We start from the raw sequence: 16,441 nt of genomic DNA, 5'->3' as shown, positions 1-16,441 counted from the left end.
TTCAGATTGGACATTAGGAAAAAGTTCTTCACTGAGAGGATGATTGGTCATGGGAACAGGCTCTCCAGGGAAGTGGTCATTGCACCAAACCTGTCAGAATTCAAGGAGTATCTGGATGACATTCTTATTCATATGATTTAGTTTTAGGTAGTCCTGCAAGGAGCAGGGAGTTTGACTCGATCCGTATGGGTCCCTTCCAATTCGAGATATTCTATGATTGTGTGTACTTCGGTATTGCCATATGAAGCAAAAATAGATCAGCAAAGTGGCCTGGAAGGACTTATCTAGATCAGTTTAAAATTTTACTTAAAAAAAAAAAAAGGAGTTATCTTAATAATAGAGGCTTGCACAACTATTGTTATACTTAGTGTACAAATTGTGTCAACAATTCTTGTATAACATTCCTTTCTACAGAAATCTCACTACTTTAAAATGCTATCCAGTATTATTAATGCATGCAGTATTTTGTAGTGAGTTTTTTATTCATAATGAAATTGAGATTTGTCTTAGTAGTGATGCTGCTCAGCTTAAGAAAAGTAAGTATGTAGTAAACTTTAAAGTTTCAGTAGGTTTAAATTACTCTTGTATCTGAATTCCAATTCAGTTTTGGAAGTCCAGTCCAAGTATACTTGCTGTGCAGAGATCAGCAGTGCTCAAGAAGCAACAACAGCAGAAGGCAGTCTCATCAGACAGTGGTTCAGAAGAGGTGAATAACATATAAGTTAGTAAATAAAATGTAAAAATGCATTTCTCATTGCCCTGTATGTTAGAATAAAATTATGTAGAGCCAAGTTCTGTTCTCTCTATGTTTAAGTCTGGTTTTAGTCTATAAAAGTAATGTTCGAATAACTGACACATTTATGAGGAACCATGGAGGGAATATTTAGCTGCATGTTTTCAGAGGAGTTGTGTCAAAATGATAGCAGTTTAGACCGATATCTTCAGCTAGATATTCTGTGATGTATGGACAAATTTTTCAAGGGATGTTGTATTAAATTTCATTGTATTTCTTCCTTCTGAGTTCCATAAAGACAATTAAAAATACTAAAAAATTTTCCACTACTGTTTCTATATAAAGGTAGCTGCTGAAGTTTTCAAAAACACTATGTAGTAGAAAGCTAGATTTTTGCAACTTTTGTAACACTCATAAAAGAATTCTTGTCTTTTAAGAACCATACTTCAATTTTAGAGATTTTTAAAATCTAAACCATAGACTCAACAAAAGTTGACTTTGTGCAGTATGAATAAGGGCAATAATGACTGTGAATTAGAATTTATTTGAAAACAGACTTTCATATTTCCTTCATTATTAAAAAAAAGCATTGTAATCACAAGTCATTACTCAGTGTGTCTCTTTTAGTCAGATATAGCTGCTGATCATTAAAACTGAATACAGGAGTTAATTATATATAGTTACAATATTAGTTTGTAGCTCTTGCTAAATACTCTTTTCCTGAAGACTTTTTCAGGGTAAAAATGATTTAAATTTAATCTCTATGAGATTGGTTTTAGGAAAATAATTTTAAGAGGGTTCATCGGTTTATTTATTTCTTGTTTAGGAGTGGAGAGAGAAGAAATGTACATGCTATTCTAACAATTTTCTTAGTGGTATTTAAATATGAAAGTATATGAAAGGTGAGACAGCTCTCAAATGGCAAGAGATTTTATTAGGCTTTTGATGAAACCTTCATCTTGATTTATTAACTTACAGCAGTCTAAACTGACTGTATGTAGGCACAGTGATCATATTTTAAAACAGTTTTTTGTAGTGGTTTCTAGAGTTCTGCTGACATGGTATGTTTTAGATGGAGAAATATGAAATCAATAGCAATCCTGATCTTATTCAATATCAGTGGGTACACTGAGGGGAGTGGAGTTTGAAAGTAGAAGCTGAATTATCTTTTTAATACTAAAAATACTTCATTCTTTTTGTGGTAATGAATCATGTATATTCTTTTCTTCATCTGCAGGATTCATCGAACAGTGAAGATTCTGCAGATGACTCTTCCAGTGAAGCCAAAATGAAAAAACATAAAGAGTAAGATGTTTTTCATAAATAATATAATTTTTTGTTATGGTGACATAATGCTTATAATTAGCCAGTCTTAATGTCTCTTCATTTGAAATACAGTCTTGTGCTTCTCAACTTTGATTAACATTTTGAAATATTATAAAATAAATACTCTGAAAGCAATATAGATAGATCTTAAAGGTCTTTTCCAACATAAATTATTCTATAGTTCTATGATATCACTATTCATTTCTGAGCAAAAGAGACTGTATTGCCTACAGTGTTATTGAAAAACATTCATCACCACTTTTTATTTTTAAAATAGTCTTATTTGTGGCATGTTTTTGAGCTGAAGGTCCTCTCTGAAAATTATTGAAGAAATAGGAAATTACTTAATTAGATTGTCTCAGATAAAATTTTAATTGGAATCCCGTAGTTAATGCCAAATTTTTAAACACTTTGGAGGCAGCCTTCCCCCTCCAATTATTACAGGTTTGACAGTAATAAAGCATCTTGGCTAGTCAATAAATCTAAGTTGAAATTGAGCTGGTTTTAAGCTGTAAATGAAATAGTTTGTGAAAAAGGTTATACCTTCTCATTGGTAGTGACCTCGTGTGTGGGAGGGGTGTTATTATTTTTGTTTTGTTTGTAATTTTATGGGTTTTGTTTGGTTGTTGTTGTGTCGTTTTGTATTTTTTTAATGAAGTGTATAGAAATTGAATTTTCTCATTCCTCTTCTCCAGTTAATTGAATCATCTCAGTATTCAGGATTGTCAATATAATATCTTCAAGAAAGGAGAGGGGGGCAAAAAGAGCCTGTTATGTGAAATAGCATTTCTTGAGTGAAGTGTCATTCTACCTTTTCTTACTTAAGAATGTGATTAAACCTAATATCATAATCTATTACAGGAAAGATAGTTTAGAAACTAGTAACCAAATGACCCCATATATCCAGTGCTTCAATTTTGATTTATACCTATTTTGAAGAAGTATGTTTGCAGCTGTTATCTGACATGCAGAGCTCATTTCTATATATAAGCTTAGTACAGGATCCAAGCGATACGGTGTGGTGTTCTATATGTTGTCTATATCTCCAAATAAATACAAGTTGTGTATTTGCATAGGGGTGGGGCAATTGGTTGGTTTGGGGTGGGGTTTTTTTCTGTTTTTATTGGAGAGAGAGGTTGTTGCTTGTGTGTTTTTTAATTTACAGCTTAAAGAAAAAAATCTTTTAAGGAGACAGATGACACTAGTATTTCCAAGACACACAGATGTATTGACCACAATGAAAATGTAATTTGAAGAGCACTGCATATTTAATTGAAAGAAATGTCAAAGCCCTGATTCTTGGGTTTACTCATCTGAAATGGAATGAAAAGGTCTTTGAGTAATATTTTACTTTTGAAGGACATTAGTACTATTTGATCATCTTCGTCCAAGGCCCCCTAAGACTGGTAATAGATAGTAGTATAAAGATTTAGCAACCTTTCAAAAATGCATGCCAAACTTTTCTTCCACTCCCACCCAAGCAATTAAGATTAAATTTCTCTGTACAGAGTCTGAGGTAAGATACTGTTGATCAGTGGGTACATCTTTCCTCTTGCAAAGTAGAATATCTCAGCTAAGCAAGAGAACAGAGATATGGCCACTGGGAGTCCCAAGCGTCTTACTCATAATATCTTGCATGAGTGTTAAGCACTGAATTGGAAGCTCAGTTGGGGCTTTTGGGAGCTAGTGCCTCTCTCTGATTGCCATGGTTGAAGTCTTTCTGTGTGTTTCTCAGTCTGATTCTGTATTGTTTTTTGTTCCTGTGCTGAAGTTGCTAATTATTCACGAGGCACAGGGGATATAGCTATTAGAGAATTTTGTATTCTGCAAAATATAATGTTATGGTTTTTATGACGAGCATAGGTAAGTTCCAGTAAATATATATCTTTCCAACTAAAGTTATTAAGGATGTTTGGTTTATTAATGTCAAAATAACTCAATTATTAAAGCTGTGTTTTATACAGAAATCCATATTTTTGGTTTGATTTGTTCTTTACATCTGTCTCTTGATAACAGAATTCAATTCCCTTTGAATCCACTTGGTATTTTTATCTGTTATCCATCCATGATAATTTTCTGTCATTCCAGCTGAAATGACTATTTTTATTTCTGTGAAGAATGTTGAAATTAAAGCATCAAGCCTGTGGTGAATGTTTGATTTAAAAACAAAACAACCTTCCCCCACAAAAACTAATGCAAGTTACTGTTTTGTTTCTCAATATGTACAGTGAAGACTGGCAAATGTCTGGGTCAGGGTCAGTATCAGGAACTAGTTCTGATTCTGAATCAGAGGAAGATAGAGAGAAAAGCAGTTGTGAAGACAGTGAATCTGACTATGAGCCAGAAAACAAAGTCAAAAGCCGGAAACCTCCAAGCAGGTAAGAAGGTCTTGCATTTTAGCTACTCTGGTACTAGTTATAATTTGTAATCAAGTACTGTACTACTATGCAGACAAATGAAAACACTAATATTTATTACAGAACTTGAAGACTTTTTTTAATCTACAAAAGATGTTATCATACCAGTGGTTTGTGTTGAAAACCTCTTTCTTGTCTGCTCCAACTGAAATTGGTGTAACTGAGCAGTCATTAAAAATATGTATTCAGAAACAAATACAGAAGGCTTATAATTGTCCATGTTGAAATTCCACTATTGTGTTGTATCTTATTGCATTCAAGAATTGAGCCAAAAAGTGGCAAAAGGATTGCAGGACAGAAAAAGAGGCAGCTTGATTCTTCGGACAATGATGACTATGACAAGAGAGGATCTCGTCGCCAGGCAACAGTCAATGTTAGTTACAAAGAAACTGAAGAAACCAAGACAGATTCTGATGACTTGTTGGAAGTTTGTGGAGAAGATGTCCCACAGCCTGAAGAAGATGAATTTGAAACTATAGAGAAGTTTATGGATAGTCGAATTGGCCGAAAAGGAGGTAATTTTGTTTTCAGTGTCCTTAAGATGCTGCACTGCATTGTGGTACAATGTCAACAGCAATTATTCTCAGCTGTAGGTAACCTGTGATGTTTGTAAAGAAGTTTTAAAATATCAGAAAGTAATCTTATTTTGGTTTTCATACCCATAAGGATGTTTCTTTTATAAGTCATAAAATAAAACATAGACCAACTTAAGTAACTAGAGAAGTTGTCACAGGACCAAGTCTGACAGAGCTCAAGAAATGTTTGGACAGTACTCTCAGGCACATGATGTGACTCTTGGAGATGGGCCAGGAGTTGGACTCGATGATCCTTATGGGTCCCTTCCAAGTCATATTCTGTGATTATGTGAAAGAGAAAAAAATCAAGCGGAATATTGCTCAAATGCATAGCATACTGTTACATCACTATTTGTACAGTTTACTGATGTTTGATAGGTACAAACTCTATACAGGAGGGTGAAGAGAAAATGGAATGAATACGAGAGCTAACCAGTAGCCTGAATGATGAAGGATGATGTTAGGAAGGCTAAACCATTGAGATTGTGATTTCAGTTATTTATTTTCAAATAGTCCCAATACACTGCAATGGATGGTGGAATATAAAATTTCAGTGGTGTGTTTGCATGTGAATTTCTAGAACTAATTTTATGGATGATGGTAGGGGTTTCATATTTCCAGCAGCTGATGAGATGCAGTGTTCTGCTTGTGTGTTGCTTCTTTTTTCCCCAGTGTATTCTTACTCTAGTCCCTTACTCTAATGCACAGTGTCACGGCTGTATTAAAAGCCTTTTGGACTAGGTTTCTTATATTTTACATGTCTTTTACTATTGCAGTGCTCTATTTCTATATCTGTTCCCTGCATCTGGTTAGGTCCACTTCCTTATTTTGCTCTCCTCACAGAAATGAGCCTGTTTCTTGCTGCTAGTGTGCTTCAGCTGTAATACTGACTGTATTTATTAAAAATTATCCCACATAAGATTCTGAAGATGGGGAGAGGACTAGTAAAATGAGTTTAGGGAGAAATAGTTCAAGAGCAGCCCATCCCAAAGAGCAGGAAGTCAGGCAAAATTGCCAGTAGGCCTGCATAGATAAACAAGGAGCTCTTGGCAAAAGTCAAAACCAAAGAGGAGGTATAGGGAAGGTAGAATACAGAGACACTATTGAAGCATGCAGAGACACAGTTAGGAAAGCCAAAGCCTACTTGGAATTGAATCTGGCAACGGTTGTCAAAGACAGCAACAAAGGCCTCTCCACAGGTGACAAAAGGAACACTAAGGAAAATATGGGCATACTACTGAATGACAGGATAACACAGGACATGGAAAAGGCTGAGGTACTGAATGCTTTATTCATCTCAGTTTTTACTATCAAGACCAGTCTTCAGGAATCCCTGGTCCCCGATATTGGGGAGGGAAACCAGGAGCAAGGAATATGTACCCTTGGTGGAAGATGATCAGGCCAGGGAATACTTAGGCAAACTGGACATACATAAGTCCATGGACCCTGACGGAATGCATCCATGAGTAATGAGGGAGCTGACAGATCTCACTGTGAGGCCACTCTCAATAATTTTTGATCATGGCAACTGGGAGAAGTGCCTGAGGACTGGAGGAAAGCAAATGTCATAGAATCATAGAACGGTTTGGGTTGGAAAAGACCTTCAAAGTTCATCTACTCCAATCCCCCTGCAATGAACAGGGACATCTACTAGATCAGGTTGCTCAGAGACCTGTTGAACCTAACCTTGAATGTCTCCAGGGATGGGGTATCCAGCACTTCTTTGGGCAACCCATGCCAGTGTTTCGCCACCCTTGTCATAAAAAATTTCTTCCTTATATCTCGTCTAAATTTCCCTTCTTTTAGTTTAAAACCATTACCCCTTTTCCTATGGCAACAAGCCCTATGCAACTAAGCCCCACACAGCTGCTCACTTTCCCCTGTGGGATGGGAGAGACTATCAGAAAAATAAAAGAGGTGAAAAAATTCACAGATTGAGATAAAGGCAGTTTAATAGGGAAAGCAAAAACTGCACACATCAGCAAAGCAAAACAAGCAATTCATTCACTACTTTCCATTGGCAGGCAGGTGTTCAACCATAGCCAGGAAAGCAGGGGCCCATCATGCCTAATTGCTACTTGGAAAGACAAACCACCTCTCCCAACTTCTTGCACAGCCACAGCCTACTCCCTGGTGGAGTGGTGTGAGAAACAGCAAAGGCTTTGACTCTGTGTAAGCCCTGCTCAGCAATAACTAAAACATCTCTGATATATCAACACTGTTTCTAACACAAATTCAAAACATAGCCCCATACTGGCTACTATAAAGAAAATTAATTCTATCCCAGCCAAAGCAGAATGCTCTACTAAAAAGTTTGTCCCTATCTTTTTTAGAAGTCCCCTTTAAATATTGAAAGACCACAATAAGGTGGAGTCTTATCCATGCTGAACAACCCCAACTCTCTCAGCCTGTCATCATACGAGAGGTGCTCCAGCACTCTGATCATTTTCATGACCCTCTTCTGGACATGCTCAAACAGGTCCATGTATTTCTTGTTCTGAGGACTCCAGAACTGGACACAGTACTCCTGGTGGGGTATCACCAGCGGGGAGTAGAGGGGCAGAATCACTTCGCTCAGCCTGTTGGCCATACTTCTTTTGATGCAGCCCAGGATACAGTTGGCTTTTTGAGTTCTGATAGCTCATTGCTAGCTCATGTCCAGCCTTTATCTACCAGTACTCCCAAGTCCTTCCCCATAGCACTGCTCTCAATCCCTTCATCCCCCAGCCTGTATTGATACCAGGGATTGCCTCAACCCAAGTGCCAGACTTTGCACTTGGCCTTGTTGAACCTCATGAGGTTCCCATGGGCCCAGTTGAGCTTGTCCAGGTCCCTCTGGATGACATCCCATCCTTCAGGTGTGTCAACAGCACCACTCAGCTTGATGTTGTCTGCAAACTTGCTGAGGGTGCACTCAATCACTTCATCTATGTCATTGATGAAGATATTAAATAACATTGGTCCCAATATGGACCCGAGGGACACCATCCATCCATCCATCCGGACATGGAGCCAATTCCTTATCCATGAAATAGTCCACCAATTTAGAGAGAAGGATGTTGCAGGGGACTGTGTCAAAGGCTGTACAGAAGTCCAGATAAATGAGATCTGTAGCCCTTCCCTTGTTCCCTGATGGAGTCACTCCATCATACATGGCCACTAGGTTGGTCAGGCAGGACTTGTCCTTTGTGAAGCCATGCTGGCTGTCCCAAATCACATCCCTGTCCTCCATGTGCCTTAGCACAGCTTCTAGGAGGATCTGTTCTGTGATCTTCCTGGGAATAGAGGTGAAGCTGACAGGTCAGTAGTTTCCAGGGTCCTCCTTTCTACCCTTTTTAAAGATGGGTGCAATGTTTTCTTTTTTCCAGTTATCTGGGACTTCACCTGACTGCCATGATTTTTTGAATATCATGGAGAGTGGCTTGGCAACTACATTGGCCAATTCCCTCAAGACTCTGGGGTACATCTCATCAGGTCCCAAAGACTTATTTATGTTCAGATTCTTTAGGTGGTCTTGAACCTGATCTTCCCTTACAACAGGAGAGACTTTGCCTTGTCAGTTCCTGCCTTGACTGAGGAAAAAAGTTATGGAGTACCTCATCCTTCTACTCCTCTGTTGTTACCAGTTTGCATGTTGGAGTTGTCCAGAGAGGTGGTGGATTTTCCCTCCTTGGAGATATTCAGAAGCTATCTGGACATGGTCTTGGGCAACTGGTTCTACGTGACCTTGTTTGAGCATAGAGGTTGGACCAATGACCTCCAGAAGTCCTATCCAACCTCAACCATTCTTTGATTCTGTAAATTTTATTTATGGCATCCATAGTAATAATTGAATAGTAGGCTATTGAAGTCTCAAAGCTGATTAAGCACAATTCCCAATATCTGTTATATTCTCAGAGATTAGAAGGACATAACAAAGATGACAGCAAGCATTGTTAGTGGAGCATTCTCTCAGGATCATTAGAAAGACTAGGAATACTAAGAAAATTCTCATGAGAAGAGATACTATAGGTCAGATGCAGTGTTTTTTGGTTGCTTTCTTTGAATCTTATTAGTATACTTGTGCATGTGTTAATATACCTACATCATAATTCTTCAAATAAGAAGACTGACATAAGCATTGTAGATATAATTAATCAAGTTGCATCTTCATATAAGAGCATCACAAATTGCTTTCTGCAGTGTGTTTTTTTACTGGTTAATTTATGGCAGTGCATCAAGCCTTATGGTGTGGTTTCTCTATTAGCCACTGGTGCTGCAACCACCATCTATGCAGTTGAGGCAGATGGTGACCCAAATACTGGGTTTGAAAAGTCAAAGGAGCCAGGAGAAATACAGTATCTTATTAAATGGAAAGGCTGGTCACACATCCATAATACGTGGGAAACTGAGGAAACACTGAAGCAACAAAATGTTAAAGGAATGAAGAAACTGGACAACTACAAGAAAAAGGATCAGGAAACAAAACGCTGGTGAGTATTTTTATAATGATTTCCATATTGCATATTTTTGTAACAATATAGATGTTATTAAGTGCCTGTACAAGAGGAAGACAAAAGCTCTAAAGTTGAAGCTTTCCTGGCACCTTATGATCCTGTAAGATTCTGAGCACACCAACTTTACTTGAGCAAGTGACAATACTCACACATCTTGTAAAATCAGGGCTTTAAGGGAGCAGCTTCTGCACCTAGATTTTAATATGTCTGTTATAATGACGTTTTAACAAGATGGGTGGTGGGTTTTCTGGTTTTGTTTTAAATCTCAACTTTTACTAATTTTATCATTGATTGTATTTTGATCAGAGTTCTTTGGGAATTGCTGCAGAGATTAAAAAAAATTAGAAATGGCTAAAGCACTCAAAACATTACAGCATTTAGTTTTCTTGGCTCAAACTTCTGTCCAAGCCTTAGAACCAAGAAATTAAAAAAATCCTTACATTTTAGTGCTATGTTATGGTATTCCAGTTTATTAGTATTTTTAATATAATCTATGAACAGTGGTGGAATTTTTAGTGACTCATAAGATAGATTCTTATTGTGAGCCATCTGTGGTGTTCTGTGAAAATGCCATGTGAAGTACGCTAACTGTATTGAGAACAGATATTGTAAATTATCTGCATGACTAGTATAAGATGTAGCTGATAGTAATTTCTCTTTATAAGCTTCCTCAGTCATCAGTGATAATGTACCTAGGCCAGATGCAACACTTTTATAGCAGGAATTCCAGAGTTGTAGCTTCTCCAAAGAAGCTCTCTAAGCAGCATTCCTATGGTGCTTACATTCAGAGCTTTAAAATTGCCAGATTTTCTTAGTTTTAGAACTGCACAATGTAGTAAGTGCTGCAAATGAATTCCCGTTTCAGGTTGAAAAATGCTTCTCCAGAAGATGTGGAATATTATAACTGCCAGCAGGAACTTACAGATGATCTACATAAACAGTATCAAATAGTGGAGAGGATAATTGGTACGTGACGAACTTCCAGATAGAAAACAGTGTTGAAAATATTCTAAGTTTATTGCTTGCATGTTGAATTTATAGTTAAGAAATGTAGGTTATTAATATCCCTAGAAGCTTAAGGCAAAACCAAATCTTGGATGAAGAGAAATGTTATCATACTGTCTTTGCTGTGAAACTAGTTCATGTTGTCTTATCACTTAAAATGAGTGCTTTCTTAAAATACAGAAAGAAAATACTGATCTGGTATCTCTGATGCATTTCTGCAGCTCATTCAAATCAGAAATCAGCAGCTGGTTATCCAGATTACTATTGCAAATGGCAAGGTCTGCCTTACTCAGAATGTAGCTGGGAAGATGGTGCTCTCATTGCCAAAAAATTTCAGACATGTATTGATGAGTATTTTAGCAGAAACCAATCCAAGACTACTCCATTTAAGGACTGCAAGGTGAGTATATAATTTCAATGGATTTATACAGTTGCAATACTTTTTTTAAAAGCTGATCTATTTTAGCATTCATAAATGCATATTATAAAATAATTTTGAATGCTGTCCAGAAAGGTAATAGTGAAAGCTATATATATGTAGGAGGTATTACTATTAAGAATAGACTTTGGTGTCCCTGCCCATGGAAGGGGGGTTGGAACTAGGTATTCTTTAAGGTCCCTTCCAACTCAACCCATTCTATGATTCTATATTTTCTCCTACTTATTTTATTGCCATTCAAAGATGGAATTGTTTATTACTTTAATTTGTTTTAAAAGTAACCTTTGTGAATGAGTTCTTGTCACTTCTGTTGTGGAATTTAGATCAACAAACTAATTTTAGCTTGCAAATGGGTGGATATTTTTATATGGCCTAGATGTTAGTCATTAATAAAGACTATACTTGGTGACCAAACAGAATCCTACTGCTACTTTGTTTCTGTAATAAGATATTTTGATGCTCAATTTGCTTTTGACAGATTCTAAAACAGAGGCCAAGGTTTGTTGCACTAAAGAAGCAACCATCTTATATTGGAGGACATGAAGGTTTAGAGTTAAGAGATTATCAGTTAAATGGACTGAACTGGCTTGCCCACTCATGGTGCAAGTAAGTAGTCTTAAATTAGTCTTGCTGGTTTTAACTTGAAAGCATTTATAAAGTTTGTTTGTTTGTTTGTTTGTTTGTTTTTAGAGGGAATAGTTGTATTCTTGCAGATGAAATGGGTCTGGGTAAAACAATACAAACAATTTCTTTTCTGAACTACCTGTTTCACGAACATCAACTGTATGGGCCTTTCTTGCTAGTCGTGCCACTTTCTACCTTGACATCTTGGCAAAGAGAGATTCAAACTTGGGCTCCTCAGATGAATGCTGTGGTTTACTTAGGAGATATAACTAGCAGAAATATGGTGAGTATTTCTTTGCATCATTGGTAATATTAGTGGTAAATAACTCACTTCATGTTCCTGTCTTATGCTAGTCTTCAATATTTTGATTCGGAATGAGCAAATAATTATTTGAAACATTGCATGTGGTTAAAATGCAAATTAAAAGCATAAATTTTGATCTGATATGAATGAATGTGAAAAATTTCATTCTTGGTTAATAATAAAAAGGTTAAAAAATGCAGCCTTGCATTTGAAAATAAATTGTCTTTTGTCATGTAATTATTTAGGTGCATAAAATATATATTTAAGCCAAACAGACATAATCTTAATTTGTTTCCTGAAAGGAAGAATATAAGGAACTTTATCCATTAAAGTTTAAAAACAAACAAAAAAAAACCAAACAAAAAACCCAAAACACACAAAGAAATCCACAAAAAACCCCAACCAAACAAAAGCTAATAAACATCCCCCCACCACTGTTTAATAACTTTAAGAAAAAAGGCTTCATATGTTATGTTTCTTGTTCATGATCAGATTCTTATGTCACTTAACATCTATATTGCTATAGTACCTGAAGTCATCCTGATAAATAAGACCATTTTTTCTGTAGCTCATAGTTTGCTTGATTCTTCTTGTAGATAAGAACTCATGAATGGATGCATCCACAGACCAAGCGATTAAAATTTAATATACTTCTAACAACTTATGAAATTTTGCTGAAGGATAAGGTAATGACACTTCTTCAGGGAGATACAAATCATTTGTACAATGTAAAATTCCTTTAGAGTTGTCTGTCACATATTTGGGTTCTGGGCTGTTAAATGGATGGGGGAGTATGACAGTTTTACTCTTGGAGGTATGAAGGTTGTTTTCTTTAGGCACTGTTAGATTTTATGTATGTGTGGTTAGACTTTCTGCCCCCTCCCTTAACCCACATATTGAGTGGCTAAAACTTACTTTTCTTCAGTTTGCTTGTGCTTCATATTGTTACCAAAAATCTGTAAAAATAAAACTCCTTAACACCAATGTAGCATGAAGAAGCAAACATTCTTTATTTGGCTGAATGTATGAGGGGATATCTATGAAATACATGCTAAGTACAGGAAACTTCCTGTTTATATGCTGTATTTTACATACATATTCATAGGTTTTCCCAGAAAAAACATATATATGACAATCATTTCCCCAAAGTCATTAACATACGTTCCCTCCCCTTTATGCATGTGTTCTGTTCTGAGGCTCTCTGTCATACCTGACCACCTGGTGAACTAGTAAAAGTTGGCACAACTGGGTTTGTTGCTTTCCAGCTCTTCCTACAGAATAAGCATTGTGTGGTTCCATAGGCCAGTGTTTTTTTAAGAATAAGCATTGTATTAACCCACCAGCTGCAAACTGTTCTTCATATGGCAACAACATTGGTGTAGTAATTTCTTTGCATCTCAAAATCTCTACTTTCCTGTTAGACAGTCATCCAGGAACTGAAAAATCAAACCAGTCCATAGCTCCAAACACCTGTGGTTCAAAACTGAAATCTCATGTTTTTTCTTTGTATTTGTGTGTGCAGTATTACATATATTTATATTATTAATCTCTTCATGATGGTAGCATATAAAGTTATTGTTAATCCTAGCAGCATATGATAATTATAATAAAAAAGTTCTGCTTGTTGACTTTCTATTTCATTTGTTGGTACATGCTGAAAATAAGAGTCAGTAGTGGATTTTTGTTGAGGGTTTTTTGTCAATTGAAAATGTATAGATCAGCTTTTTGTCTTCTTCCTCCCCCCTAAGTATAAACTTGGTTTATACTTTCTTTTTAATCTTGGGATGCCTGCATAGCCTTTTGTTGAATCTAACAAACATAAACCCCTTAATTAATACTAAAAACATATAGGTGTCCTTTTTTATTAAAATGGGTGATGGTATATACATAACCTCATGTAAAATGTCAGACATTGCATAATATATTAACTTGTATAATGTCTTCCCCCCTCCCAATTTCTTGAAGTCATTCCTTGGTGGTCTGAATTGGGTATTTATAGGAGTTGATGAAGCTCATCGTTTAAAAAATGACGATTCCCTTCTGTACAAGACTTTAATAGACTTTAAGTCTAATCATCGTCTTCTTATTACTGGAACCCCTCTGCAAAACTCCCTTAAAGAGCTTTGGTCTTTGCTGCACTTCATCATGCCAGAAAAGTAAGGAATGTGATGGAGGGGGAGGGGGTGTTGGGGGGGGTGGTTTGATTGTTTTTGTGGTCAAGTTTCTTATTGTAGTGATTGAAGAATCAATAAAGAATTGCATTGTGAAATAGTTTTAATATTTTTTATAAAATAGATGCACATATTTTTCATGCTGCTCTGGATAAATTGTTTTGGTAGCAGCTGTCACTTTTTCTGTTTTGGCAGTTCAAAAAAAGGATGGATTGATGTATGGCTCAGAACCTTGAAAACATGCCACATCTTAATTTAAAAGGAAAATCATATGGATTTGCCGTAGGGAAATAGAATGGGGCTGAGGATGTCATCTTTTCTGTGTTAGTACCATGAATGAAAACCACAATGCCCAATATGCAGTAATTCATTCAGGCACATGGTGTGATTCTTGAGGTAGTCCTGTGCAAGGCCAGGAGTTGGACTTTGGTGATCTTTATGGATCTGTCCCAACTCAGGACATTCCATGATTCTGTGATTCAGACAGCCAGTTTGCCCTTACAATTTGCATAGAATAGGTTTACTATGTTGACATTATTCTATACTGACCTCTGTTTATATTTGGAATAAATATGAGCACATCTTCCTTTCAAATATCCTGTAAATACAAAGCTCCAATTAATTTCGGTGCTATGCATTGCATTGACTTCTTCATAACCTTACAAACAAAGCCACTAAGTTTGTTGTCTGGCACCTATTCTTAATTTGATCACAAAGTGCATTCTCTTAGTCTGTTAGCACATACCAGAGGATAATCACATTTCAGCTAGTCCATACAAGCTGCAAAAGGTATGTGGTCTATTCTCTTACACTTCCTCCAGCTATACAACTACTTTTTCATACTGCTCTTGAGTAATATAATTGAATTTCTATATCCTACCTGTGTTTCCATGCAGAAAAATAAAATGTTGTGTTTTCACTGAAGAAATTAAAATTCAGGAGTTTGTTTTGAATTTTCATTCTGCAAAAGTTTGTTTATTTCCATTCTCCTATTTGCAGACCAAATATTCGGAATTTCTTGTGAGATGCAAATTCAGAAACTTATTAAATAAAACAGACGGGAATAGTGAAGAAGTCCATTTGTGTTTGTGCACATGGTATATTTATGGTCTTTGTGTCTGTGTTCATGGTATGTCATTTTACCTTTATTCTTTGTGTTGAAGGTTTTCTTCCTGGGAAGATTTTGAGGAGGAGCATGGCAAAGGGAGAGAGTTCGGTTATGCAAGTCTTCACAAAGAACTTGAACCATTTTTACTCAGAAGAGTTAAAAAAGATGTAGAAAAGTCTTTACCTGCTAAGGTTGAACAAATTTTGAGGATGGAAATGAGTGCATTGCAGAAGCAATATTACAAGTAAGTAATGACACTTTTTAATTCCTGCTATTTTAATGACATCTCTATATAAAAATTACTGGTGTAATAGTTTTCATAATGCAATTTTAACTGATATTTTGAGAGCTTACATCCTTTGTATTTCCACAAATGGTTAGAAATTACTTCCATTGTGCACATTCTGTATCATAGGTGGATTTTAACCAGGAACTATAAAGCCCTGAGTAAAGGTTCAAAAGGCAGTACCTCAGGCTTTTTGAACATTATGATGGAACTGAAGAAGTGCTGTAACCATTGCTACCTCATTAAACCACCAGATGATAATGAATTCTGTAATAAACAGGAAGCCTTACAGGTAATACCTTTAAAAAAAAATGTTAAGTGGTTTTACGTCTCTAATATGCATGCAGTAATTTTATAGTGTTCTGTCAAATTATTTCTTCTTATTAAATTATGTTAAGAAAGACTGAGTTCTCTATCAAATGTGCATCCTGGGTTTTACAGGTAAGTGAATTGATTACCTTTCTGTTTGTTTCTTAAGTGGAACTGAATAATAGAGATCAATACTAAATAAAATCTCCTTGGCTTGAATTATGATCAAAATAAAAAGGAAATAGTTTGAAATAGTCTGCATTTTCAGACTAAATAAACTGAAGACCTATTTTAAAGCCAGAATAAAATAAAGTCGTTAAATAAACAGATAAATTGAATATAAATGCAAATGTATGACGTAGTAGTACACCAACAATCCATGTGATAGCAGAAAGTAATCTGCTGAATCTCTTTAAGCTTAGTCTACTTGTTTTGTTGTTATAAATGAAAGCAATTATAGCATCACTACCAAAGATGATGTGTGATTGTGTTGTAGGTTTATAGTTTGGGGTTTTTGTAAAGGTTAACTAATCTTTATACTAAAACTGTTGAGAACCACGGCAACAAATAAAAGGACTTGTAATTGATGCAGTTTATAACACCATAAATGTTTCAAAAGATCAAGAGGTTTTTTCTGTAAACTTTGAA

At 36.0% G+C, this 16,441-nt stretch overlaps 1 protein-coding gene across 3 annotated transcripts in view; it reads left to right on the top strand.

Annotated features, from left to right (window-relative positions):
• LOC134564904 (chromodomain-helicase-DNA-binding protein 1-like) overlaps positions 1 to 16,441 on the top strand; it is a 129,512-nt gene that overhangs the window by 62,903 nt on the left and 50,168 nt on the right. For 2 of the 3 annotated variants that reach the window (XM_063424188.1, XM_063424189.1), the window contains exons 4-16: positions 605 to 706; positions 1,971 to 2,038; positions 4,288 to 4,437; positions 4,738 to 4,991; positions 9,298 to 9,523; positions 10,413 to 10,513; positions 10,774 to 10,952; positions 11,470 to 11,597; positions 11,682 to 11,898; positions 12,516 to 12,605; positions 13,885 to 14,075; positions 15,254 to 15,442; positions 15,614 to 15,776. In XM_063424188.1, the coding sequence (XP_063280258.1) occupies positions 605 to 706; positions 1,971 to 2,038; positions 4,288 to 4,437; positions 4,738 to 4,991; positions 9,298 to 9,523; positions 10,413 to 10,513; positions 10,774 to 10,952; positions 11,470 to 11,597; positions 11,682 to 11,898; positions 12,516 to 12,605; positions 13,885 to 14,075; positions 15,254 to 15,442; positions 15,614 to 15,776 (2,058 nt within the window). The remainder of the gene's footprint in view (positions 1 to 604; positions 707 to 1,970; positions 2,039 to 4,287; positions 4,438 to 4,737; positions 4,992 to 9,297; positions 9,524 to 10,412; positions 10,514 to 10,773; positions 10,953 to 11,469; positions 11,598 to 11,681; positions 11,899 to 12,515; positions 12,606 to 13,884; positions 14,076 to 15,253; positions 15,443 to 15,613; positions 15,777 to 16,441) is intronic. The other variant, XM_063424190.1, reaches the window with a different exon arrangement.

The sequence above is a fragment of the Prinia subflava genome, assembly GCF_021018805.1.
Source record: "Prinia subflava isolate CZ2003 ecotype Zambia chromosome W unlocalized genomic scaffold, Cam_Psub_1.2 scaffold_22_NEW, whole genome shotgun sequence".
Taxonomy (NCBI): Eukaryota; Metazoa; Chordata; class Aves; order Passeriformes; family Cisticolidae; genus Prinia; species Prinia subflava.
The sequence above is the reverse complement of the archived record's forward strand: the minus strand, read 5'-3'. Positions and strand labels throughout refer to the sequence as shown.